This window comes from Lepidochelys olivacea, assembly GCF_965140295.1.
Source record: "Lepidochelys olivacea isolate rLepOli2 genome assembly, chromosome: 3".
Lineage (NCBI taxonomy): Eukaryota > Metazoa > Chordata > Testudines > Cheloniidae > Lepidochelys > Lepidochelys olivacea.
Window position 1 is genome coordinate 208438688 of NC_140413.1, and position 25343 is coordinate 208464030.

Consider the following 25343-nt stretch of genomic DNA (forward strand, 5'->3'; position numbering starts at 1 on the left):
AAAAAGAAGTTTTACATGGTTATCCAGCATCCATTATTCTCCCTCTGGATCCTAGAGACTGGTATGCCTCCCGCAATTTAAGAGATGCCCACTTTTATTTGTCGATATATCAAGGGCACATAAAGTTCCTCATATTTGTAGTAAAGCACTTGCATTACCACTTCCTGGTGCTTCTGCTTTGCCTGTCTGCAGCTCTGGTATTCACAAAACGTATGGGCCGTGGTAGCAGCGTTCCTCAAGAGATTAGGAGTGCAGGTCTACCCTTACCTGGATGACTGACTAGTCAAGGGCAGGTCCAAAGCTCAGGTTATATCCAGTGTTCAACTCATAGTTAGCCTTCAAGGCCTTAGGCCTACTGATTACTGGAGACAAGTCTATCCTTTGCCCAGTACAGAGGATAGAGTTTACATGGGCTGTGTTGGATTCTACCCAGGCAGAGTGTTCCTCCCAGAGTCTTGATTCCAATCTGTTCGATCTCTCGTGACAGACCTCAAAATTCATCTGATCTCAGCAGCCTGAAACTGCACAAGGCCATGTACAACACGCAAGGCTGCACCTTAGGCCCCTCCAGATATGCCTGGCCTCAGTGTACTTACCAGCCTATCTTCATCTGAACACTGTGACCATGGTACTTTTGCATGTTCTCATTTCGTTCAATTGTGGTTGGATCCTCTGTGTTTGTCCAAACGTTCCTGTCATCAACCCTCAACCATCAATGACTTTGATCTCGGACGTAGCTCTAAGGTGGAGAGTCCACCTGGGGCCCCTCCGAATTCAGGGTCTTTGGTCCCTGAGGGAGCTTGCTCTTCATAGCAACATCTGAGAGCTCAGGGCTATTTGTCTTGCCTGTCAGGCTGTCCTACCTCATATCAGGGAGAAATCTGTTGTTCTTACAGACAACACCTCAGCAGTGCTTTACCTCAACAGGCATGGGATCGCTAGTCCTTCCTTTGTCAGAAGCAGTTCACTTGGGGGAATTTTGCATAGCCCAGTCAACCTGTGGTCCTCTTACCTTCCAGGGGTGTGGAATGAACTAGCAGATCACCTGAGCAGGTCATTTTTCAGTCACCATGAGTGATGTAACCAGTGCATTTTCCAGCAGTGGGGGACTCCCCAGATAGGTCTATTTGCAAACAAGTATATCAGAAAATGTCACCAATTCAACTCCCTGCAAGGCCACAGTCCGGGCTTTATCACGGATGCCTTCCTGCTACTCTGGGTAGAAAAGGTTTACTTTGCATTCCCCCTAGTCCTGCTCCTATACAGAGTGTTGCTAAAGATCAAGTGGGGTCACGCCTGGGTTATTTTATTAGCTCCAGCATGGCCCTGCCAGCCCCACTTCTTGACTCTACTGGTCCTTTTAATTGGCAACTTCAATCTCCTTCCTGTTGCACCCCAGTTTGATCTCTCAGGACCACAGATAGCAGGTTTGACTGAAACAGCTATCTCTTCATTTAACAGCCTGGAAGCTTCATGGTTAAATCCCAAAGAGCAGGCTTGCTGAGAGCAAGTTCACCAGGTCTTATTAAGTAGCAGCCCTCCACCTCTACCTGTCAAAATTGAAGCAGTTCTCTCTCTGGGCTTGTCAAATGGTAGTCTCACTGATGCATTCATCCAGCCAAAATATATTCGCCTGTCTGCTGCACCTGAAACAGCAAGGTTTAGCATTTTCCTCTATCCAGTTTCACCTGGCAGCAATATCCGCTTTCCAACCTTTTGGTGCTGCTAAAGGCTGGTTTTCCTAATTGCTATCGCTTCTGCCATAAAGGTCTCCGAACTGTGCCCTCACATCCAATGAATTGTACTTGGTTGTCTTTAAAGACAAGGTGCATTTATACCCCATCCAAGTTTTCTATCTCTGCGGTAGTTTCATATCAATCAATCAATTTACTTACTTGTATTTTCCTTAAACCACATGCAAATATGGATGAGCAACTGCTACACACACTGTAGAACCAGTGCTCATCTAACATCCATAGACAGGACCAAACCCACCCAACTGTTCGTGACTATAGTTGATAGAATGAACGATCTTCCAGTCTCTTCACAGAGAATTTCATCTGAGATAACTGTAAGTATCTGCACTTGTTATGATCTGACAGGTGTTTCACCACTGGGCAAGCTTCACAAGATCTCAAGCATCCTCAGTGGCATTCCTAGCGCAGATCCCTATGCTGGACATTTGTAAAGCAGCAACCGAGTCATCGGTGCACACTGTCTCCTCCCATTATACCATCACCCAGTAGTTTAGAAATTATGCCAAATTTGGGTGAGATGTACTGCAGTCTGTGTACATAAACTCTGATCCCTCTGCCTATTTAACTGCTTGACACTCACCAAGAATGGAATGCACATGGAATGCACAAAGAAGAAAAACAGCAGTTATTAACCTTTTCTATCTCTTGTTCTATGAGATGTGTTGCACATGTGCATTCTATAACTTGCCCTCCTACCCCTCTGCATCGGAGTTTCTGGATAGAAGGAACTGAGGGGGCTCAGGGTGAGCTGGACCCCTTTACTGGTGCCAGCAGAGGGTGCTCAAGCCCCGCCAAATGAGTACCACTGAGGGAAAAATTTCTTGTGGTCTGCGTGGGGTGCACGCACATCAAGAGAGGAATGTACATGTGCAACACATCTTGAAAGGTTAGGAACAGTTTTAAAAAAAAAAAGAAAACCCTAAATACCTATCTGCTAAAAATTGCAATACTTTTATTCTGGCTGAGTAATAGAGAATTCAGTGCTTTTAGATCGTGTCAAGTAGAACTGTATTGCATGTTATAAATGCTTGGTAGCACTGTCAGCATTTCAAAGTCGGTATGAACCATGCAGTGTTGTCTGTGATACCACTGTTATTTTTATTATACGTATAGAAAAAAGTATTTTTTGTATTGCTAGTACTAATGATGGACAGATGTTGACTGTCTAGTGCAATAGTCATTAAACATAATTTCATAAGTTTATTCTAAAATACATAAATTAGTTATTTGACTGGTTGTATAACACATTTAATGATGCACTTTTTGTTTTTTTACTTTTAGGAAGTTCTAGGTTATAAAATTGACCACCAAGTATCTGTTTACATAGTAGCAGTATTAGAATACATTTCTGCAGATATCTTGAAGCTCGTTGGGAATTACGTACGAAATATAAGACATTATGAAATTACAAAACAAGACATTAAAGTGGCAATGTGTGCTGATAAGGTAGGTGGTATAATTCATACTTGTCAAATGAATGGAATTTGGGGGGGGGCAGTATTAAATTTTTAACCAGATCTTGAATGGTGTCTAAAAATCTTAATGTTGAATATTATTCTTAGTTCTTAAATGTATTGTAATGTAGAATTTTGATGTCTCTTCCTTTAGAAACCCCCCAGCAGTACGTGAACTTCTAAAATTATTGCTGTTTTGAGACAACAGTGACTTCAATGTAGAGCATTCCTGGGGGTTGATGGTGCAAAGTTTTATTTGGGACACTTCATGCAACCCCAGCATACCCCAGTGGTCCAGAAGACTGTCTTTCTGACTATGTTTGGTCGATAAGCCAAATTCCTTTGGCTTGTACTCAAGCGTTGCTGCATTCTAGCTGCCTTGGGCACCTAGTCTCAATCTTTTGACACATTGGAGGGCAAATAATCTGTATTTTTTCTCTTTCAAAAAAACCAAAACAAAAAAACCCCACACAATTTGGAATCAGTCCCTCAAAAGAGGTCAGAGCCTCTAGTTCCATTGAAGTCCATGGAACCTTTCTTGTGTCCCCTTCTCACTGTGTTTACCCTGTCTGTTGTTGGCATTACTCGTGTTAATCAGCTCATTGGGGTTTTCATTTCTTGTTGTTGCTCTAGTGACTGGTCCCCTATCTTGCTTCAGCCTTGTATTGACTGTGCCCTCTTCCCCCATTCATTTCTTCCTTAGCTTTAAAGGAAAGTGAAGTACCTTGTGAGACCTTAATAACCATTAAGACACTTAGGGCATGTCTATACTACAAACTTAAGTTGACCTATGTTAGGTTGACTTATCGCCACTGCAGTAATTACTGCAGTGGTTCATGTCCACACCCCCTCCTTCTGGTGGTGGTGCACAGCCTCATAAGGAGCACTTCCACTGGCAGTGTGGGGCTGGAGCCCAGGCTCTCAGATCTGCTCAGCTCCCTGCCGGGAGCATGTGCTTCCCTGCCCACCTTGGGCCCCCGGTGGGAAGCAGGGATCTGGGGCAGCAGCCCTGTGGGGAGCCAGAATCCCAGGGGGACAGCTGGGCTCTAGCTGGAGCCCCCCCACCCTACCTGGAGTGACAGCCCAAACTGTGAACTCTTTCTCGTCAATTTCATGGCTCCAGCATGGAGCCCTGACATAGATAAGAATGACAGCCAATGTAAGTAACCTGCAGTGTTTACACAGACATTGCCTCACCCTAACTACACCAACATAAGCCCTATGCCTCTCATGGAGGTGGAGTTATTATCGCGGGGTAGTAGGGCACTTACATTGGTGGGAGCAAGGCTGTGGTGTGTACTCTAACGTAATTAGGTTGACAAAAGCTGTCTTATGTTGACCAGACCAGGGCTTAATAGTATAGGGCAGCTGTCTGCATCACCATTGCTGGTAGATACATGTCTGTATGTGGATGTTCATCAGAAGCTTGGGTACCTGCCATATGATTGTGGTAACGATGCTGATTCCTTCGATTCTTTCTCCTAATCTGCCTCCTTCAGCTGTTGGTGGGACTAGCAAAATGCATTGGCCAAGAAACTGGCCTTTACAGGGTTTGGATGTAAGGGTGCCTAGTACACTACATTTGTGTATATAAATCTCCTCACTGTATTTTCCACTTTATGCATCCGATGAAGTGAGCTGTAGCTCATGAAAGCTTATGCTCAAATAAATTGGTTAGTCTCTAAGGTGCCACAAGTCCTCCCTTTCTTAGTACACTACAGTCACACTTCTGAAGAGTTGCAACAACCCCATGCATAAAGAGTAGAAACCTCCCAGGTTTCTGAAGGGCTCTGAAGCAAACATGCAGCTTGTTGGTATTTGCCCCAAAGCAACAACCTGCTAGAGGGAGACTTCTGTGGCTCTGCCTTATTCACCACATCAAACACAGACATGGCCCATACCGCGTTCCCAGACTTAGCCCGGCCTTATCAGTTAACTCTGAGATGACATGAAGATGTCAACACTTGCCTATGCTCTGTCCTAGATATGCATTAGTACAGTATTCCCTCAAGTACCTTCATGGTGCTTGTAGGCTGCCCCTTTATGTAATGTAATCCTTACCTTCTGTCCATAAGCATCTTAAGTAGGATCAGTCTCAAATAATATAAGCTATATTTCCTTCTTTCTGCTTCCTCCATACCCCTACCCCATATGGAGGACAGGCCCATTAACCGAACTGCATATTTCCAAGCATTTGTCCTTGTGAATCCCACTTGTAGGTGTGTGTGCCGTATGTGCATGACCCTGCTGCCCCCCTTCCGTATGGGCTATAAAGTGTAGAACAGTCCAAACTACCAGTCAGTTCTTTCCTGTAGCTCTGAGTTAGAATTAGGATGATACCTAGCTGTTTTTTTTTAATTATTTTTTCTTAATTCAATTTCCTTTTTACCAGATATATTTAACCAACCTCAAGGCAACATACAAAGCCTTCCATTAATAGTATTCAACTATATCTTTTATAACAATTTATTTCCCTTCCCACTGGTAACTTTTGTATCAAATTTTTGTGTATATTTAAAGAAACCACTTACTTTCTCCAATTTCATTTACACAGGTGTTGATGGATATGTTCCATCAAGATGTAGAAGATATAAGTACATTAACTTTATCTGATGAGGAGCCCTCCACTTCAGGGGAACAAACCTATTATGATCTAGTCAAGTCATTTATGGCAGAGGTTCGACAGTACATACGGGAACTAAATCTCATTATAAAAGTTTTTAGAGAGCCTTTTGTCTCCAACTCCAAATTGTTTTCAGCTCATGTAAGTATTATATAGATGTTACAACTAATGCATATCAAGCTTACGTTTGCATTAATATAGGTGAGAATTTCTGGGACCTAACTTTTGTCCGGCATCACATTCCTATAGTATAGGAAGAACTATCAGAAAGCCATCTGTTTCTCGACACTTGTCGCTCCAGCCCAGAACTGTTGATGAACAAACAAAATACAATAGCAGATGTTCTTATGTTGATGCTGCCTCTCGCTCTACAAAGGCAACTCTGAAAGAACAGGCTGAGAAAAGGGGTGTGTGTATGCACACATGGTGTAAGGATTGAAATGGAGGTAAGAAAGGAGACGCAGGAAAAGGGGGATAGGCAGCATGGGAATTTATTATAGCTCATCCTGAAATAAATGATGAGGGATTAGGGGGATGTTTTCCTCCCTCCCAGCCCAGAAGTCTAGAATCCAGAATATAGAATTGTAGAGCAGAGTGGGCTGAGTGTCCTATACCATTTAGCATTATATTCCCCTTGCACTTCTCTGGCATCCTAGAAAGTCAATTTAGTGCACTGGGAACTATTTTACTGACGTTATGGGAGTTGAAGTAAGTTTCTCCTATACCATTTCTCAACCCACTTGTACAGCTACCATATAAACTGCATTTTATATTAGATTGTATTACAATTATAACCAACAACACTGAAGTGCACATTAAGATCCAAATTGTTTGAATGCCCTAGTCTATCATGCCTGTCTTCTGTTTCTGCCTGTCACTATGTAGTACTGAAGTGCCTTGAAAATATAAACACAGGCAGTATTGTGGAAATATTAAAGGGCTTAGAATTGGGATCCCTGTGTCACTTACTCTGCCACTGGGTTGTGAGACGTTCTGCAAGTAACTTAACCTTTGTGCCTCAGGTTCCTTTTTTTTTAATATATATATATAGTGTGTGTGGGAAAGAAAAAAAATATTTATTGATCTTTGTAAGTAGAAGGGGAAAGTGTTTGTAAAACACTTTTTTAAAAGAGCCTCTTATGAAAATCCTACATAAATGCAAAGATTTTAAGACCATTGAGGATGATTAAAACTTATGCTTCAGGTCATAAACTGACCATGTTTGAGGAACCGGAAGGATGTTCTTCCTCTTTGTTTGGCATTGCATAATTAAATAAAATTGCGTAATTGGCTAAGTGCATTACTGGATAGAAATTTAGGAGGTGTGCCGAGTTTGCAATTTTTTGAACAACAAGTGCTGCCTGTTTTTTGCAATATTGTTTAACATAGGCCAGTAGTCTGGCATGGCATGGGAATTGGAATGTGTGTTTTCCTGTCAGTGTCATGCACTTTCTTAGCTACATGAGATCTCTCTCTGAATGCTAGAGCTCCATGTAGTTGAACTGTCTTTCTGATTCTGCCAAACCTTTCCTCCAGCCATTCTTTCTATAGGTGAAGCTGTAGGGTGAAATTCTGGCTCCACTGAAGTCAGTGGCAGTTCTGCCATTGACTTCACTGGGGCCAGGATTTTACTCATAGTGTACAAAGTTGGGTATGTGCAGTAGATCCTGAGCTGCTGAAAACTGGATTAAGAGTAACCAAGCTGAAAAGTTTGGCTCACCTCTTCCACCAGGTTCATCTTTCTTCCTTGCTAGACTTTAGGTTTCACCAGTGGGTTCAGAACACAAATTGGGCAATTGAATGGTGGTCTGATTTGTGTGTAATACTGTGTATACTGCATAGGGTTAACATTTGGGTTATTACTATTTTTGACTCAAATTTGAAATGGAAACCAAAAGGCAACACTTGTGGGAAGCACTAAAGAGTTTGATTCTATGAAAGAAATAGCCATATTTGTTAAATACTTAAGTTCTCTGTTTCTTCTCCCATTATTTTTCTTCCAAACAGGAGTCAGTAATTAATCACCTGTCAGTTACCTACAATATTTATAATCTTGCTTTAGCTGAGAAACTAATCAGTGTTTGTTCAATATTATAACTGATTAAGTAGCTTGCTTTGTGTGCTATATATTTTGTCTTATGGATTTAATTTCTCTCTCTTATTCACCATGGATATTTATTGTCTGATGATTCCATTTCTTCCTTCAGGATGTGGAAAATATATTTAGTCGTATATCAGATATTCATGAACTTAGCGTGAAGCTACTGGGCCACATTGAGGACACCGTAGAAATGACAGATGAAGGCAGTCCCCACCCGTTAGTAGGCAGTTGTTTTGAAGACCTAGCAGAGGTAAGTAAGAACATTAAAGTTTGTTTTTATAATATATATTTTATTTTTGTTATACGCCTTGTATGTCCTAGATAACTGGAGTAATTTTAAAAAAAGAATAAATGTTTTTTGGTAGTTCAGTACATCTTTGTTTCAGCTGTCTTGGCTGGCTACATTGACATCTACCTTCTTCAAAGAAACAGTCATCACAGGGCAGATTTTCCCAGGCTCTCAAGATTTACCGTACTGACCTACCTTTGATTCTGAGACTATAGACTAGTTTGAGTCACAAAAAGGCTGTGGGAGCAGTTTCACTATGGGTATCTTCCACTCATAATTGCGAAGTGTGTTTTGGCAGTTTTTGGAGGAGGGGTTCCCCGCTAACGGATTGCCCCCTGGTTGCGCAGGTCTTTGGGACATTTTTGAAGGGCTTTGACCATTCGGGGCTGCATGAGCATCCCCTCATGCCGCCAAATTTTCAGGTCCAGAGACTATATAAGAGAAGTGTAGCCCCCAACTATCATAATTCCTCCTTATTTCCAGTACATGCAGGTGGAGGGACAAGGTACTGGCAGAAATGAAATGAACAAGAGCTTCAAGGTTTAGAAGTATCAAACTTGACCTTTGGAGACTGAAATCAAAATGGGAGTGTCTGAGACCCTGTTTCTGCAAAGACTTGAGCATGAGTTTAACTTTTCACACTGATAACTAACAATGCATGACGTTAAGCATATGCTTAAATCTTCTCAGAATTGGGGCCTAAATCTTTATAAATGTGCTTACTGATAAAAGTATATATAAAGTTTTCTCCTATGTAATATACTTCATATTTTTACCAATAACATGAAGCTTTGATACTAACCCATTTAAAAAAATTACTTTGTATTCCTTCTTAGGAACTGGCATTTGATCCGTATGAATCATACGCTCAAGATATTTTGCGACCTGCTTTTCATGATCACTTTCTTGGTCAGTTATCAAAGCCTGGAGCAGCATTCTATTTACAGGTACAATATCTTTTTTTAAATGTTTTTAAGAATATACCATTGTGTTACAAAACATCTTTTGTTTTAAGATTAAGACCATTTTTGTTTCCAGTCAATAGGAGAAGGTTTTAAAGAAGCTGTTCAATATGTTCTACCAAGGCTGCTGCTTGCTCCCGTTTATCACTGTCTTCACTATTTTGAACTTTTAAAGGTAAGTAAAAAATTATATTGCTCATGTAAAATGTTTTGTTTCATATTAGCCGTTCTCAATTTTAGTTATATAAGAGCTATCTATATTCTCAGTAAGGCATGTTAGTAGACTAACAGAATTTTTTAATAATAGAAATGGAACGATGAATCTGATGTAATGAAATGTAAATTCTATGCCATTGTAGATTCGTGTATGTAATGAATACTAGTCCATATTTTTATCTATATTGTGTAGCAACTAACATCTGGGTTTTTTTTTTATAATGAGTAATACTGTAATGATATTGTTTTGGTGTATTGAAAATGGATCCCTCAAATAGAAAAAGGAGTTTTACTTCCTACTTATTTTGCTTATATTTTAGGAATAAAGCTAAGCCTGGGTGAACAGTGTAAGACAGGGTAATGATCAGTGAAAATATGGCTGCATCTCTTAACTGGAAAATCTGGAAAAAATACATATATATATGGAGTTTTCTAAAGTTGATGAGATTTTGTAAAGTAATTGTTACTCTGGTTTCTGGGTGAGATAGGGATTCCAGTGAAATTATTTCACCCTTAACTTTTTTTGTTCCTTTGAGTAGCCTCTGCACATTCTCGCTCATAGGAGGTACTGATGATGCAGCTTGGATTCTGAGATGTATTGTCAATGCATCCAGACCACACTATTAGTGTATGCCATAAGTGGGAACGTGCAGCGTTCATCTTGAAGAATTTAGGTTACAGTTGAGTCATTTCCATTAATCTGTTTTTTTCCTGGGTGTTTTGTGTGATGTGATGGACTATCAGTGGTTGAATTGTAAAGATCTTATCATTTTAAAATACTGTATCTGAACAGTACAAAATAAATGGGCGAAGTCTCTTGATTTAACAAATCAGACATTTTTATTAAACAGTAATCTTTAACTAATAGAATATTTTGCTTAAGTTGTTTCTCCCAAAATTAAATTTTACTTTAGAGGAAATTTTTAAGAGGGTTGGGAAAAAATTACACTCTCAGAAAAAAAATCCTTCCTGTCTCCTGGTTGACAACAACATTCTGTGTTCTGGAAGCTCTGTGTCAAAAGATTTGAGTTGCTTATAATTTTGGTTATACGTGACAATATTATAACTCAAATTGCGGGGAGGAGGGGGGAGGGAGAGTTACATCAGACAGTTTCTTTATTAAAACATGAAACTGAATGAAGACCCAGCATTTTTATATACACTTAACCGTAAAGAACACTGAATTCTCTGAAGTATAAAAGATTATATTACACAAATTAGAGTCCAAGATTACAATCGTTGCAGACAAATTAGTCTCAGTAATGAGAAATCAGATTGTCAGAAAGTGTTTCATGTTCATATATCTTCTTTTAGCCACAGATGTCAACTAGTTCAAGTGATACTTTACATGATGAGCATTTATTTTCCATAGTTTTCATAGAGCATTTAAGCAAATTGACACTAGCAATGTCTTGAGGCTTTATTGCATCTTTTATGGAATACATGTGCTTTGGTTTTAAACATCCATCTGCCAGTTTGACTTCTGTGTGATTTTGCTGTTGAAAAGAATTTCTTGCGATTTCTTGTTGAATATATAGATGAGCAAAAAAAATAACTTTTACACCGTGACCGTTATAGTTCAAAGCACAGGTGCATTACAGTTATCACATGATTTAAAAAAAACTGAAGAGAATTGAAATCTGATGGACAGTACATCAGGAATATACAAATATTATCCATTTTTCTTCGAGTGATTGCTTATGTCCATTCAGCGTAGGTGTGTGTGCTTGTCACATGCGCTGGTGCTGGAAGTTTTTCCCTCAGCAGTATCTGTAGGGGACCAGCTCCGGTGCCCCCTGGAGTGGCGTGCACATTCCACAGCATATAGGATGCCGCCAGTTCCCCCCATCCTCAGTTCCTTCTTGCCGCCAGTGACGGTGCTGGAACTGTTGCTGTTTCAGTTAGTGCTGTAGGTGCTTGTTCTTACAAACTAGTTATCGCCTGTTTATACTGTGTGTAGTTTTTTATTAGTGTTTATAACTCCCTTAGCTATAGTTAGAGACTTTGTAGGTCCTGAACAGGACTTTGCCTCTGATCAGGGCGTGCCCTGATCCCTAGGCTCTAAGCTCTGTGATTGCTGCAAGAGGCCCATGCCCGTTAGTGATCCACATAACAGTTGTCTGCGTTGCTTGGTCGAAGGACGAATTAGGGAGAAGTGCAAAATTTGCAAGTCCTTCAAGCCAAGAACTAAAAGGAGTGTGATATTCATCTAAGAGCGCTCCTTATGGAGTCGACCCTCACCCCGGCACCGGAGCAACGCTCCGACTTGGCGCCGAGTACTGTGACCTTGGTGCGCAGCGCCCCACCGGGACCATCCACTAGCCAGCACCAGTCCCCAGCCATGGCTCCCACTAAGAAGCCCAAGAAGGCGGGATGAGGCCAGTCTCCAACCTCCCACAAGGGAAAGAATAAGACTGGGTGTGAGCACGGTCCCATGCCAGGCAACTCTTCACCCACGTTGGGATCTCGGGCCCAAGCTCCGGGGAAGCGCTGTAGCAGGCTCATAAGCCCACACTTCGAGCCTTTGGCCTCGTGCTCCCTATCTCACCTATCATAGAAGGTAGCTTTCCTGGTGACTGTGATTTCAGCGAGGTGAGTCTCCAAGCTGTGGGGTGGGGATGTGTGGGAAAGGTACAAGAATCAATTGTTTGTGGAGAATTCCTGCTTGCTGTAAGTAGTTAATGTAAAATTAAAGGAGACAGAGTTGGCTTATATTCGTGTGAATGGTGCTATAAAAGGTGGAGCTGCATAATACTATCCATAAACAGTTCTATCATGTTGTCAAAGGAAACAGTTTACAATATTTGTAGACATAGGTTACCATATCTCTGTCTTGGTTAGGGTAGACACATAATGCTTTTGTACTGTTAATTTTCTTTTTGTAAGATAACTTTTAGGAAAACTCACCTGAAAATTTCCTTTTGCGTAGAGGAAAGGTCTTAAGCAATTTACAAATCTTCCCTGCACAGAAGAATACAATATGTGAAAGAGTAGTATTTATATTCTCTGAGATAAATATCTTCTCTATCATGCGTTCTAAAGCTTCAGTAACTTTAAATGGTTTCAGTTCTAATGTATATAATGCTGCAAGTGTTCTGATACAGGGAGTGCAATATTGGATATTCCTTCCCTGAAAAAAATCTTGCTAATCTCTATTCGTAATATGTGTAAACTTAAGTTTTGTGACTTGATGGGAATGGCTGTATTTTTGCAAATATCTGTAGTTGTTGGAATTTTAAATGTACTTGTGTAATTAGTTGATTGTCTGGTATACTCTCATTTCACAATAACTTCAGTTGATCACTTCTGGTATCACTAGAAATGAATGACAGATGCCACAGATCCATTTCCAAAGCCTTGTTTAATATCTGAATTTCATCTTAACACGATTCTCCAGGCTTTGCAGAGTTGCAACTTAGTTTCTAGTCCATGTGTGTTGGAAACATCATCTTAATTCCAAATAATTTTTCCTGACTCTCTTGCACTGTCTTAAATCCTATTAAATCCTTCTGATGCAACAAGGGCATTGAAGGTAAGAATGTTACTTTTTTTCCTTTTCCAGCATGAAAGTATTAAATTTATTACATGCTGCTGGAGCTCTTCTGACATACAACTTTGGAATTGTACCAGTTACACTATTTGTATATTTATGCTGCTCCCATACAACTGTTATATAGGGAAGGGAATGATTCTGGCTTTAATTTGGAAATGGCTGAGGAATCAAGTTTGACAATTGGTGCTGAAAAATTTTACAGAATTCTGTCTCTCTCGATCCTCATTTTAATGGTCGTGCCATCGTGATGAAAGTTTGTCCATAAGATCTTACACTCAATATAACACTGTAATTGTTTGTAAGGGGGTAGAAGTTACGATAGTGTTTGTTGCCTCTTTTAAATAAATGTCAAGGCTTCATGCCTAATTCTTCCGATTTATGTACAACCTATTTCTTGAAACTGGTTGCTAAGGTTTTCTTTACATCAGGTAATTTATATAGTCTATCTTGCTGCTTTCTGTATGTTAATAGGCTCTTATGCATATTATATTTCAAAATAAAATTACTTGCGTGACATTTTTACACACACACACACACACACACGTAATATACAAATACAGGAACTCCTCATTTAAAGTCGTCCCGGTTAACGTTGTTTCGTTGTTACATTGCTGATCAGTTAGGGAACATGCTTGTTTAAAGTTGAGCAATGCTCCACTTTTATGTTGTTTGGCTGCCTGCTTTCTCCACAGCAGGCAGCCTCCCTATGCTCCCCGCATCCCAACGGTGCCCCCCCGAGCAGACGCTGCGGATCAGTGCCTTTCCCCTCCTCCCTCCTGCCCGCGGCAATCGGCTGGCTTGCCATGTTTAGGCAGGAGGGAGGGGGTAGGAGCGAGGAAGCAGCCTGTGAAGTAAAGGGTGGGGGGGAGGAGAAGAGGCGGGTCAAGGGGGGGGGCTTGGGGAAAGGGGTAGAGTGGGCGGGCTGGGAGTTGAGCCGCCGCCCCGGTGCTTGCAGAGTAGAGGAAGCTGCTGCTGCGCAACGTGCTTCTCCTAGCCTACAGCAACTTTAGCCTCCTTGCCTGCCTCATTGTCTCCAGTGACTTAATAGGATTTAAACATGTTGTCCCTGCTATGAAGAAAGATATCCTCGGCTTGGCCAAGAAAGCTGGTTTTGATGAGGTGGAGGAAGCCAACGTTACACAACTTCTGCAGTGACACGGAGAAGAGCTAACCAATGAAGATCTGATGCAACTAGAGGTGACGAGAGCAATGGAAGAAGAGGGCCAAGAAGTAGAAGAAGAACCAACCCATCGAAATTTGACTACCAAACGTCTTTCTGAAGCTTTCCAAATGATTGAAGCTGGCTTGCAAATCCTGAGTGGTGACTATCCTGACAGGGAACGCAGCTCCAAAGTGATTAGGGGAGTTGGTCATCTAATGATTGGCTATAAAGAAATTTACCAAGGGGAAAAAAAAAAGGGAAGCAAAACAATCTCTAGATGCGTTTTTTCAAGTTCAGCAAGAGGAGTAGCCAGACAATCCACCCTCTTCTACTTTCTTATTCCACCACCTCAACCAAGCTTCGTACTCAGCAGTGATTGTAGTATTAAATTCTTGTTTAAAATTGTTTAAAATGTGTATAATGCCTTTTGTCTGGCAAAAAAAAATAAATTTCCCTGGAACCTAACCACCCCCATTTACATTAATTCTTATGGGGAAATTGGATTCACTTAACATCGATTCACTTAGTCACATTTTTCAGAACATAACTACAACGTTAAGTGAGGAGTTCCTGTACTTTAATACTAATTGGAGGGGAGAATGGATTTCCATTTACTACCAATTAGTGACAACAGATGTATACCTTCAGTGATTATTGCAATAATCCAATAATTCTCTTGATTAAAATGTAATTACATATTCTGTTTAATATTTAATCTGAAACTGACAGTTCATGTTAACTTTCTATATGGAAATTCAGCTTTCATCTCACTAAAGCAGAGGTGGGCAAACTACAGCCTGGGGGCCGCATCTGGCCCTCCAAATGTTTTAATTCGGCCCTCGAGCTCCCGCCGGGAAGTGAGGGTCTGGGGCTTGCCCCACTCCGGTGCTGCAGCTGGGGAGCAGGGTTGGGGTCTTACTCCACTCCGCACAGCTCCTGGAAGCAGCAGCACATCCCCCCCCCCCTCCAGCTTCTATGCAGGGGCACTGTCCCCACCCCAAGCGCCACCCCCACAGCTCCCATTGGCCAGGAATCACAGCCAGTGGGAGCTGCAGGGGCGGTGCCTGCGGACAGGGGAATACGCAGAGCAGCCTGGCTGCGCCTCCACATAGGAGCTGGAGGAGGGACATGCCGCTGTTTCCGGGACCTGATTGAGGTGAGCACCTCCCGGAGCCTGACCCTTGGCCCCAGCCCTGATCCTCCTCCCGCCCTCTGAACCCCTCGGTCCCAGCCTGGAGCACCCTCCTGCACCCCAAACCCCTCATCCCCAGAGCCCGCAGCCAGAGTCCTCCCGCCCCCCAACCCCCAATTTCATGAGCATTCATGGCCCACCATACAATTTCCATACCCAGATGTGCCGTCCCCTGCTCTAGAGTCTCATATACTTACTGGTAAGAGTATAAAGGACAATGTTTCAGAGAGCATTTGTAACAAGGTATCACCATGTCCTTTTGTCTAGTCACATTGTAGGTAGCAGAATGCTGGCAGTGGTAAATGTAGCAGGCAATGAAAAGATAGAGATATATATACTTTTTCCCCAGGTTCTTAGCAAACTAAAATGGGCCAGAATTGGCTGCGTCTCAGAACTTGAATTTCTTTCGCATGCTGTCTTATTCTGGAAGATCACTTCAATTGTTGTATAATTCTAGTAAGGTTTCTTAATATGTTTAAGTAAATAGTACAAAAAAGATTGAGTGAATTATGTCTACAGTATTGTGAAGAATACAAAATTTAGTACTGTGATAAGCCTGAAAAATCACTGAGCGTCAGGAGCTCGCAGCCCAGCCGGAGCCAGCCGCACCACATGCCAGGAGCGGCGGACCAGAGCACTGGCGGCGTGGTGAGGTGAGGCTGCGGGGGAGAGGGGACAGCAGGGGAGGGGCCGGGGCTGGCTAGCCTCCCCGGCTGGGAGCTCAAGGGCTGGGCAGGATGGTCCCATGGGCTGGAATTGGTGCACGGGCCGTAGTTTGCCCACCTCTGACCTAGATGCATCTACAGCAGGGGTTAGCTTGACCTAACTATACTGCCCAGGGCACAAAATTTTTCACAGCCCCCAAGCAATGTCAGTCTAGGTTGATCTAATTTTTAGGAGTAGACCAGACTGAAGTTATTACAGGGGGAATTGGTAACGACCCTTATACTTAAATTGCCTAACACTTTCCTCTGTAAAGAACTCTCAGGACATTTCTATCACCTTTCTATTGTTTGAGGTGAACTTTTGATATTTGACATGGGGACATGCCATTAGGCTAGGGAAGTACCTTTTCTTTGTCCCATGAAATTGTGTTCAGCTTTTGCTATGTTACAGGCTGTTTAGAAAATGCCACCTTTTGCTTGCATTCCTCAGGAAAATGTTGGCAGCATGCTCGTGGCTCATGCCAGGCTCATGCTGTTGCTGCTACTACAACAGCAGACATACTGGGAACTAGTAGGAGCTTCCAAAGCAGCTGGAGAGGGGAAGGGGAAGAGCTGAGGTCCCCTCACCTGGACATGGCTCATGGCCCCAGTGTCCCATACCCTCCTATGGAGGCACCACATGAGGCGGGAACCAGGCTGGGCTCTGCCTTCCTCCTCATCCACCCACAGATTCAGCAAACAGCCCAAGTGGCCCACTTCCTTGGCCCTTTTCTAGGGACACCAGGAGCAGCAGGAGCTCCCCGAATTTCAGGGGGATGGGAAAGCCAGACCAGCTGGGCTACCCCTTCAACCACTCCCCAAGCCGATTGACCCATCCTGAATAACCACCTTTTGCTGCTGCATGTTAATGAAGTTAATTCTGTAGTTTAAGGGGTTGCAGTCTCTACTCCACTGCTGAAAGGCTCTGGGTTAAACACTGCATGATAGGGATTGTTACAGTTGCACATAAAAACAAATTATATTACCTTTTTCCTTGACTAAAAACTTAGGAAATTATGTAGAAAAAACCCTAAATTAGAGATCATTATTTAGGTAGCAAAGTCAAGCACTTGAAAGTTAGAAAATGTCAGATTTATGGTTGTCTGTGCAACCTTATTTGACCCCTTGTGCATATGCATTATGGTTGTCTTTAACTGCATGATCACATGCTGTCTTTTCCACAGAACTCTGCCTCATTCAGTGCATAGGAAAGATGCACAATGGAGGCAGAACTTAGTTTGCACAGACAACCCTAAATCTAGTATTTCCTAATTTACGAATGCTTGACTGGCAACCTAAGTGTTCTTTTAACATAGCCTCTTTTTTTTTGTATGTATAATAAAAAAGTACATTTAGCATCTAATACGTGTAATGCCCTGTTATCAGAATGTTTTCTCCTGTCACCCAAACTACAGCAGCATGACAGGGATGTATAAGTCTCTCTTGCATTTACAGAGAATGTGGTTCTACTAACATTTTAAACGGTCTCCCCAGTGAAGACATATGGAAAGATATAATCAACTTAAAAATAGGAGTAATCTAGCAGGTGATACTATTGCTACGTTGCTTCTATTGTCTGAGCTCATTGCACAACCCAAAGGCTCCTTGACTCCCTCCACATCCCCCTCTCCCCAACAAGCTTTCCCCAGCCCGCATCTCCTCTATGCCAGGGGCTGTGTGGTCCCCTTTCCCCTCATGCCAGGTCCACCATTCTCCCCTTCCAGCTCCTCCCTTCCCCCCGCCAGGGTTCTGTGTGCTCCCATTTCCCCTGCCATTCTTATTCATCCTTTTTCTGTTTCTTTTATTTTTTTTCAGAGTTGTCAGCATTTTTAAACTGTATTGGGAGGATGGGCAGAGTTAAGGTGAGGGTATTGTAAAACTGGAAGGTGATAATGGCTGCCATCAACCGGTTCTTTGCTCCTGTGGACAGTTGTGGAGGTGGCTGAAGCTGCTAGTTCTGCAAACCCATTCTGTGTCTCCCATTTCTCCCTTTGTTTTTTCCGGTTGTCACCAAAATGAGTAGGGTTCTGCCTGTTGATACTTAGTACACTCCCTGAAAATTTTGGAATTGATTGGACGCAGCATTCAGAAGTTATCGTGTAACATGTCCAAATGCAGAAATACCATCGAGATGAGTGCAAGCCCTCATAACTCTGCCAGTAAAAATCAGACTCTATGCTTAATCATGTTGATGCTGTTAAGGTGAATTTTATTACAAATTGGAATTATATAAGAAAAAGGAAAGATGGTGTTTTAAATCAACATTACTTTACTGTGATGGAGAATTCTTGGGAAGAAAATGGATGTCCTCAATCCCAAATGTGAAAGCAAATAGGTAAATATTTTGTGATATTTCAAATATAGATGGAACAATGTATGTTACCAGTCTAGTTAATGAAACATTTTAAAATAAAATGTCCATCTATATTCTGCAGTGCTGCTCCAGCTGAGGAGGAAAAAACTGGATGACTCCAAGGAGGAGAGGACTCACAAGAGCATGGGGGGCCACAGAGGGGAACTGTTGCTGGCATCTACATTTATCCAGAAAGATAATGCAACTGCTGTGGAAGAGATAGCAGCAAGTATGGAAGGAACTGATGAAGTTGAAGTTAGGCAGGAAAGTGTAAAGATGGATTTTTAGTTACAGCAGCTTCTCCAAATGTGCAAGTGGCAACATATGCAGCTCCTCAGTGCTGGACTTTTGAGCATACAAAATCCATACGAAGAATCTGCTAGTAGCTATTTGAGTCTACTGCAGACTTCTACAAAATTTTGTAGCTGGTTCAAGAGTCACTTTTGCTGACAGTGTTGACTGACATATTTGCAAACAATGCTGTTTTCATCTGTTTCTTGTAGGGTTAGATTACATCTGTATGTGTTGAAATAATTTTTTTAAATTACATATTTTGGCACCTGTTTGGATATTAAAACAGTAATTTGAATGTACTTTTTAGTTTAAGAAATTATAAATGTTCAATAAAATTGAATTATGCATCTAATTATGAGTTAACGTTAAGAGGTTTTTTTCAAGTTCTAATGTGGGGAAAATCCTTCATTCTGAAATAGCAGCAATTAAAAAAATACAAGAGTTCCTAACCTACCTGGAATATGGGTTCTTCCAACAATGGGGGTCACAACTACTTTTTTTAGTAGCTAGATGAGAGAGGGGTAAGTGGAAATTATTTTGTTACATTGGACATAGTATGGAAAAAAATTTTGAGAATTGCTCACGTAGCCAACATCATCCTCAGGTTTGACATACTTTAAATCTGCGTGAAAGTTGTGTAGCACTTAGAGTATCAAGTCAGAAACTGCTCATGAACTGGTAATGTTAGAGTAAAACTTACTGGATATATTTTTTTTTATTTCATTTTTGTCATATTGCCACTCTGTTAATTTTATCAAATGTGAATTTTGAAGGACCCAAAAATGTCATGCCATGCCATATCTGAATTCTATGATTTATTAGGGAAACCAAACTTCAGTGGATCTTTTTCTCCTGCTTATATTGGAACAGCATGTATTATCTTTATAAGATACTAGGCATTAGGGTTTTTTTTTCCTTATTCAGTTATTCATTGGCTCTTCCTGGGTTTTGGTATGTAATGCCATGTTCACACAAGGAAAGACTATGTAACACAATAAACATAATTTAATTTAAAGGTCTAGAATTAAGTGAGTCAGTGTAGCCCACGAAAAAGAATCTGTAATAATCCTCTTAAGAAAGTGTAGTTCTTTCTCTATTTGTATAAGTAGTATGTTAACATCTATTATGAAAATGGGAACCTTGTAACGTAAATCTAAATTGACCTATTAAACTCAGGTGTGTATTTGTGCTATAGTGAATTTATTAGTTCAGAGTATTGAAAAAAATTTTAAGTTCAAAGGTCTTGCTAAATGCTATCATCAAAGCTCTGAATGTGACATGCTTCCTGTAATAGCCATGCCTCCTGATTTATGCAGCACTTGACTGCCTCCTAAGTCTGACAGTGGCTTCACAACTGGATGGGGTGTCAGCTATTTCCAAATGTGGTGTGCTCCCAGACCTACCTATTAGCTGCTTCAGGCAGCTTGTGTTGATGGGACCTAGGAACTGGAGAGCCTTTTGGGTCTTGGAGACAGACTTACTCCTAGCCTATTACTTTCTTGGTGCACAGAGAGTGCAGATTGGGGGATCCACAACAGGGGCTGGGGTGGACTCCATGAGATATTGGTTCTTCAAGGTCTTTAGATATTTTGTGGCATAGATGTCTTCAGTGTGGTCCATTAAACGAGGGATTCAGTGGCCCACCACCTCTTCTGGCTCCTCATAACTCCCCAAGGCACCATTGTTTCTGACTAGCACCTAGTGCACCAATATGTCTCCCCCTGGCACAATGTGCCGTAGGTGGTCCAACTGCCTTATGCATGGTGGGGTATTAGCCTAGTGTCCAGGCCCATGGAATCTCCTTTGCATATTGTTTAGAATATTGATCGTGCATGTGGAAGCACTGGTGTCTGAGCTGAGTGTTTTGAAAAGTGCTGTGCATAACTGCCACATGTGTGGGACCTTTTATGCACTGTATGTCGCTTGCTTCTAGTACCAGTCCTTGGGCTGGTCTTGAAATCATTGCCTCCTGTTAGGGCTCAAGGCATCCGTGCACTCCAGAAGAGCTTCAAGTAGCTGACCAACGAAACATGGGTCTGCATCACAGAGGTTAATAGAGAGGGCCTTATGTGGAGGAAGACATTTAAGGTATAGCACAGGAGTGAAGGGTGCTTGAGAGATTTGCTGGCACCAGTGCTGGTTGCTCTGACTCCCACTTTTCGTTTCCATGCCAGTGTGGAGCTCAGACTGCAGCTCACCTGCTGAGGAAAGTGGAATTGAATTGGAAGGTGATCCTCATTCAAATGAAGAATCAAGCCACCGTGTTGTAACAGTTTGGCTGATCTTGCAAAAGCCTTGCACTCAACTCATTGACATTTCGGTTGTATGTAACAACTATCCCAGAAATTCAGAAATGTGCTAGGCATCAAAGGCCAGAACCCTGTTGACTTGGAGAAGCGTGGGGACACATGGGAGTCCCTACCAGCTCTTTACCACTGTCTCAGCTTGGGGCACATCTGCAGTAGCCTATAGATCAAAGAGCTGGTTGATGGTACCCATTAATACCTACTAGTAACAATATTCCATCTCTATTGGGAAGATGAGCAGAGGTGAGTTTAACAGGTCAGTGACCTGAATGCTTTGTCTGGAAGAAAAGTCAGAATAATTGGGGGGGAGGGGGGAAATGGGGGTATGCACACAACTTCTGACCTGGGGAAGAGGATGTGGAACCCATGGAGGGGGCACTGGGCACACAGCCCATGCCATGGGGGTTCGAACAACCCCTGCCATGGGGGGAGGTGTTAGTGGAGGGAAGGGAAATGGGGCACACAGTATCCCTTGCAGGGGAGATTGAGGTACCATGGCACAGGGGAAAGAAGTGGGAGTGTATACAGTCCCTGCTATGGAGTGAGAATGGGGAAAATGCAGCACCTCTGGTGGCTGGATATTGGGGGAACTTGGTATGAGGCAAGGGGGACACAGAATACCTCTGGTGTCAGGATAAGGTAAAATAGGAGGCACACAGCCCTGTCATGGGGGGAAGTAGTAATACACAGCCCCTGGTACAGGAGGGACGAGGAGTCTCACAGAACACCTAGCAATGTGGAGAAGGTGGAAATGGAGGCAGACGGGGTCCCTGGAAGGGTGGATTGTGAGCACCCTGGTACTGGGGTAGTTGGATGAAAGAGGAGAATGGGGCTGCACAGGCCCCTACAATGGTTGGACAAGGGAATGTGGACCACATAAAACTCCTGGTGTGGGAGATTGGGGGAATCTGGTATGGAAGAAGGGGAAACAGAGCCTCTGCCACTGAGGGCATGGCAGGAAGTGAGAATAGGGCTGAACACAAAGCCGCTGGTGTAGGGGAAGAGAACAGAGGGAGCAGGGGAGAAAGAGAGGCCCTAGCAGTTGGAGAGATTTGGAGGAGTTGCAGGGGGTCCCTGAAATTGGGGGAGGGAGGGGCATAGAGACCATATGGGGAAATGAAGAGATGCAAGGAGCCTGTGGTGCCTGCAGTGAGCTTGACCACCACAAGTGATGAATCATGTATCCCACTAATTATGTGTTTCAGAGTAACAGCCGTATTAGTCTGTATTCGCAAAAAGAAAAGGAGTACTTGTGGCACCTTAGAGACTAACCAATTTATTAGAGCATAAGCTTTCGTGAGCTACAGCTCACTTCCTCAGATGCATATCGTGGAAACTGCAGCAGGCTTTATATATACACAGAGAATATGAAACAATACCTATTCCCACCCCACTGTCCTGCTGGTAATAGCTTATCTAAAGTGATTTCCAGCACAAATCCAGGTTTTCTCACCCTCCACCCCCCCACACAAATTCACTCTCCTGCTGGTGATAGCCCATCCAAAGTGACAACTCTTTACACAATGTGCATGACAATCAAGCTGGGCTATTTCCTGCATAAATCCAGGTTCTCACATCCCCCCCACCCCCATACACACACAAACTCACTCTCCTGCTGGTAATAGCTCATCCAAACTGACCACTCTTCAAGTTAAAATCCAAGTTAAACCAGAACATCTGGGGGGGGGGGGGTAGGAAAAAACAAGAGGAAACAGGCTACCTTGCATAATGACTTAGCCACTCCAAGTCTCTATTTAAGCCTAAATTAATAGTATCCAATTTGCAAATGAATTCCAATTCAGCAGTTTCTCGCTGGAGTCTGGATTTGAAGTTTTTTTGTTTTAAGATAGCGACCTTCATGTCTGTGATCGCGTGACCAGAGAGATTGAAGTGTTCTCCGACTGGTTTATGAATGTTATAATTCTTGACATCTGATTTGTGTCCATTTATTCTTTTACATAGAGACTGTCCAGTTTGACCAATGTACATGGCAGAGGGGCATTGCTGGCACATGATGGCATATATCACATTGGTGGATGTGCAGGTGAACGAGCCTCTGATAGTGTGGCTGATGTTATTAGGCCCTGTGATGGTGTCCCCTGAATAGATATGTGGGCACAGTTGGCAATGGGCTTTGTTGCAAGGATAAGTTCCTGGGTTAGTGGTTCTGTTGTGTGGTATGTGGTTGTTGGTGAGTATTTGCTTCAGGTTGCGGGGCTGTCTGTAGGCAAGGACTGGCCTGTCTCCCAAGATTTGTGAGAGTGTTGGGTCATCCTTTAGGATAGGTTGTAGATCCTTAATAATGCGTTGGAGGGGTTTTAGTTGGGGGCTGAAGGTGACGGCTAGTGGCGTTCTGTTATTTTCTTTGTTAGGCCTGTCCTGTAGTAGGTAACTTCTGGGAACTCTTCTGGCTCTATCAATCTGTTTCTTTACTTCTGCAGGTGGGTATTGTAGTTGTAAGAAAGCTTGACAGAGATCTTGTAGGTGTTTGTCTCTGTCTGAGGGGACAGACAGAGACATTTGCTCAAGAAACTTCCTGAAAAAGCACAAGATCAAATCCGCACAGACACACCCCTGGAACCCCGACCTGGGATATTCTATCTACTACCCAAGATCCATAAACCTGGAAATCCTGGGCGCCCCATCATCTCAGGCATTGGCACCCTGACAGCAGGATTGTCTGGCTATGTAGACTCCCTCCTCAGACCCTACGCTACCAGCACTCCCAGCTACCTTCGAGACACCACTGACTTCCTGAGGAAACTACAATCCATCGGTGATCTTCCTGATAACACCATCCTGGCCACTATGGATGTAGAAGCCCTCTACACCAACATTCCACACAAAGATGGACTACAAGCCGTCAAGAACACTATCCCCGATAATGTCACGGCTAACCTGGTGGCTGAACTTTGTGACTTTGTCCTTACCCATAACTACTTCACATTTGGGGACAATGTATACCTTCAGATCAGCGGCACTGCTATGGGTACCCGCATGGCCCCACAGTATGCCAACATTTTTATGGCTGATTTAGAACAACGCTTCCTCAGCTCTCGTCCCCTAAAGCCCCTACTCTACTTGCGCTATATTGATGACATCTTCATCATCTGGACCCATGGAAAAGAAGCCCTTGAGGAATTCCACCATGATTTCAACAATTTCCATCCCACCACCAACCTCAGCCTGGTCCAGTCCACACAAGAGATCCACTTCCTGGACACTACAGTGCTAATAAACAATGGTCACATAAACACCACCCTATACCGGAAACCTACTGACCGCTATTCCTACCTGCATGCCTCCAGCTTTCACCCTGACCACACCACACGATTCATCGTCTACAGCCAAGCTCTGCGATACAACCACATTTGCTCCAACCCCTCAGACAGAGACAAACACCTACAAGATCTCTGTCAAGCTTTCTTACAACTACAATACCCACCTGCAGAAGTAAAGAAACAGATTGATAGAGCCAGAAGAGTTCCCAGAAGTTACCTACTACAGGACAGGCCTAACAAAGAAAATAACAGAACGCCACTAGCCGTCACCTTCAGCCCCCAACTAAAACCCCTCCAACGCATTATTAAGGATCTACAACCTATCCTAAAGGATGACCCAACACTCTCACAAATCTTGGGAGACAGGCCAGTCCTTGCCTACAGACAGCCCCGCAACCTGAAGCAAATACTCACCAACAACCACATACCACACAACAGAACCACTAACCCAGGAACTTATCCTTGCAACAAAGCCCATTGCCAACTGTGCCCACATATCTATTCAGGGGACACCATCACAGGGCCTAATAACATCAGCCACACTATCAGAGGCTCGTTCACCTGCACATCCACCAATGTGATATATGCCATCATGTGCCAGCAATGCCCCTCTGCCATGTACATTGGTCAAACTGGACAGTCTCTACGTAAAAGAATAAATGGACACAAATCAGATGTCAAGAATTATAACATTCATAAACCAGTCGGAGAACACTTCAATCTCTCTGGTCACGCGATCACAGACATGAAGGTCGCTATCTTAAAACAAAAAAACTTCAAATCCAGACTCCAGCGAGAAACTGCTGAATTGGAATTCATTTGCAAATTGGATACTATTAATTTAGGCTTAAATAGAGACTTGGAGTGGCTAAGTCATTATGCAAGGTAGCCTGTTTCCTCTTGTTTTTTCCTACCCCCCCCCCCCCAGATGTTCTGGTTTAACTTGGATTTTAACTTGAAGAGTGGTCAGTTTGGATGAGCTATTACCAGCAGGAGAGTGAGTTTGTGTGTGTATGGGGGTGGGGGGGATGTGAGAACCTGGATTTGTGCAGGAAATAGCCCAGCTTGATTGTCATGCACATTGTGTAAAGAGTTG

General features: G+C 42.8%; 1 protein-coding gene across 2 annotated transcripts in view; it reads left to right on the forward strand.

Moving 5' to 3' along the window:
- The window catches only part of SOS1 (SOS Ras/Rac guanine nucleotide exchange factor 1), a 96773-nt gene that overhangs the window by 26465 nt on the left and 44965 nt on the right, over positions 1 to 25343 (forward strand). For both annotated transcript variants that reach the window (XM_084623412.1, XM_084623413.1), the window contains exons 4-8: positions 3039 to 3203; positions 5766 to 5975; positions 8042 to 8185; positions 9061 to 9171; positions 9263 to 9361. In XM_084623412.1, coding sequence (XP_084479538.1) covers positions 3039 to 3203; positions 5766 to 5975; positions 8042 to 8185; positions 9061 to 9171; positions 9263 to 9361 — 729 coding nt within the window. The remainder of the gene's footprint in view (positions 1 to 3038; positions 3204 to 5765; positions 5976 to 8041; positions 8186 to 9060; positions 9172 to 9262; positions 9362 to 25343) is intronic.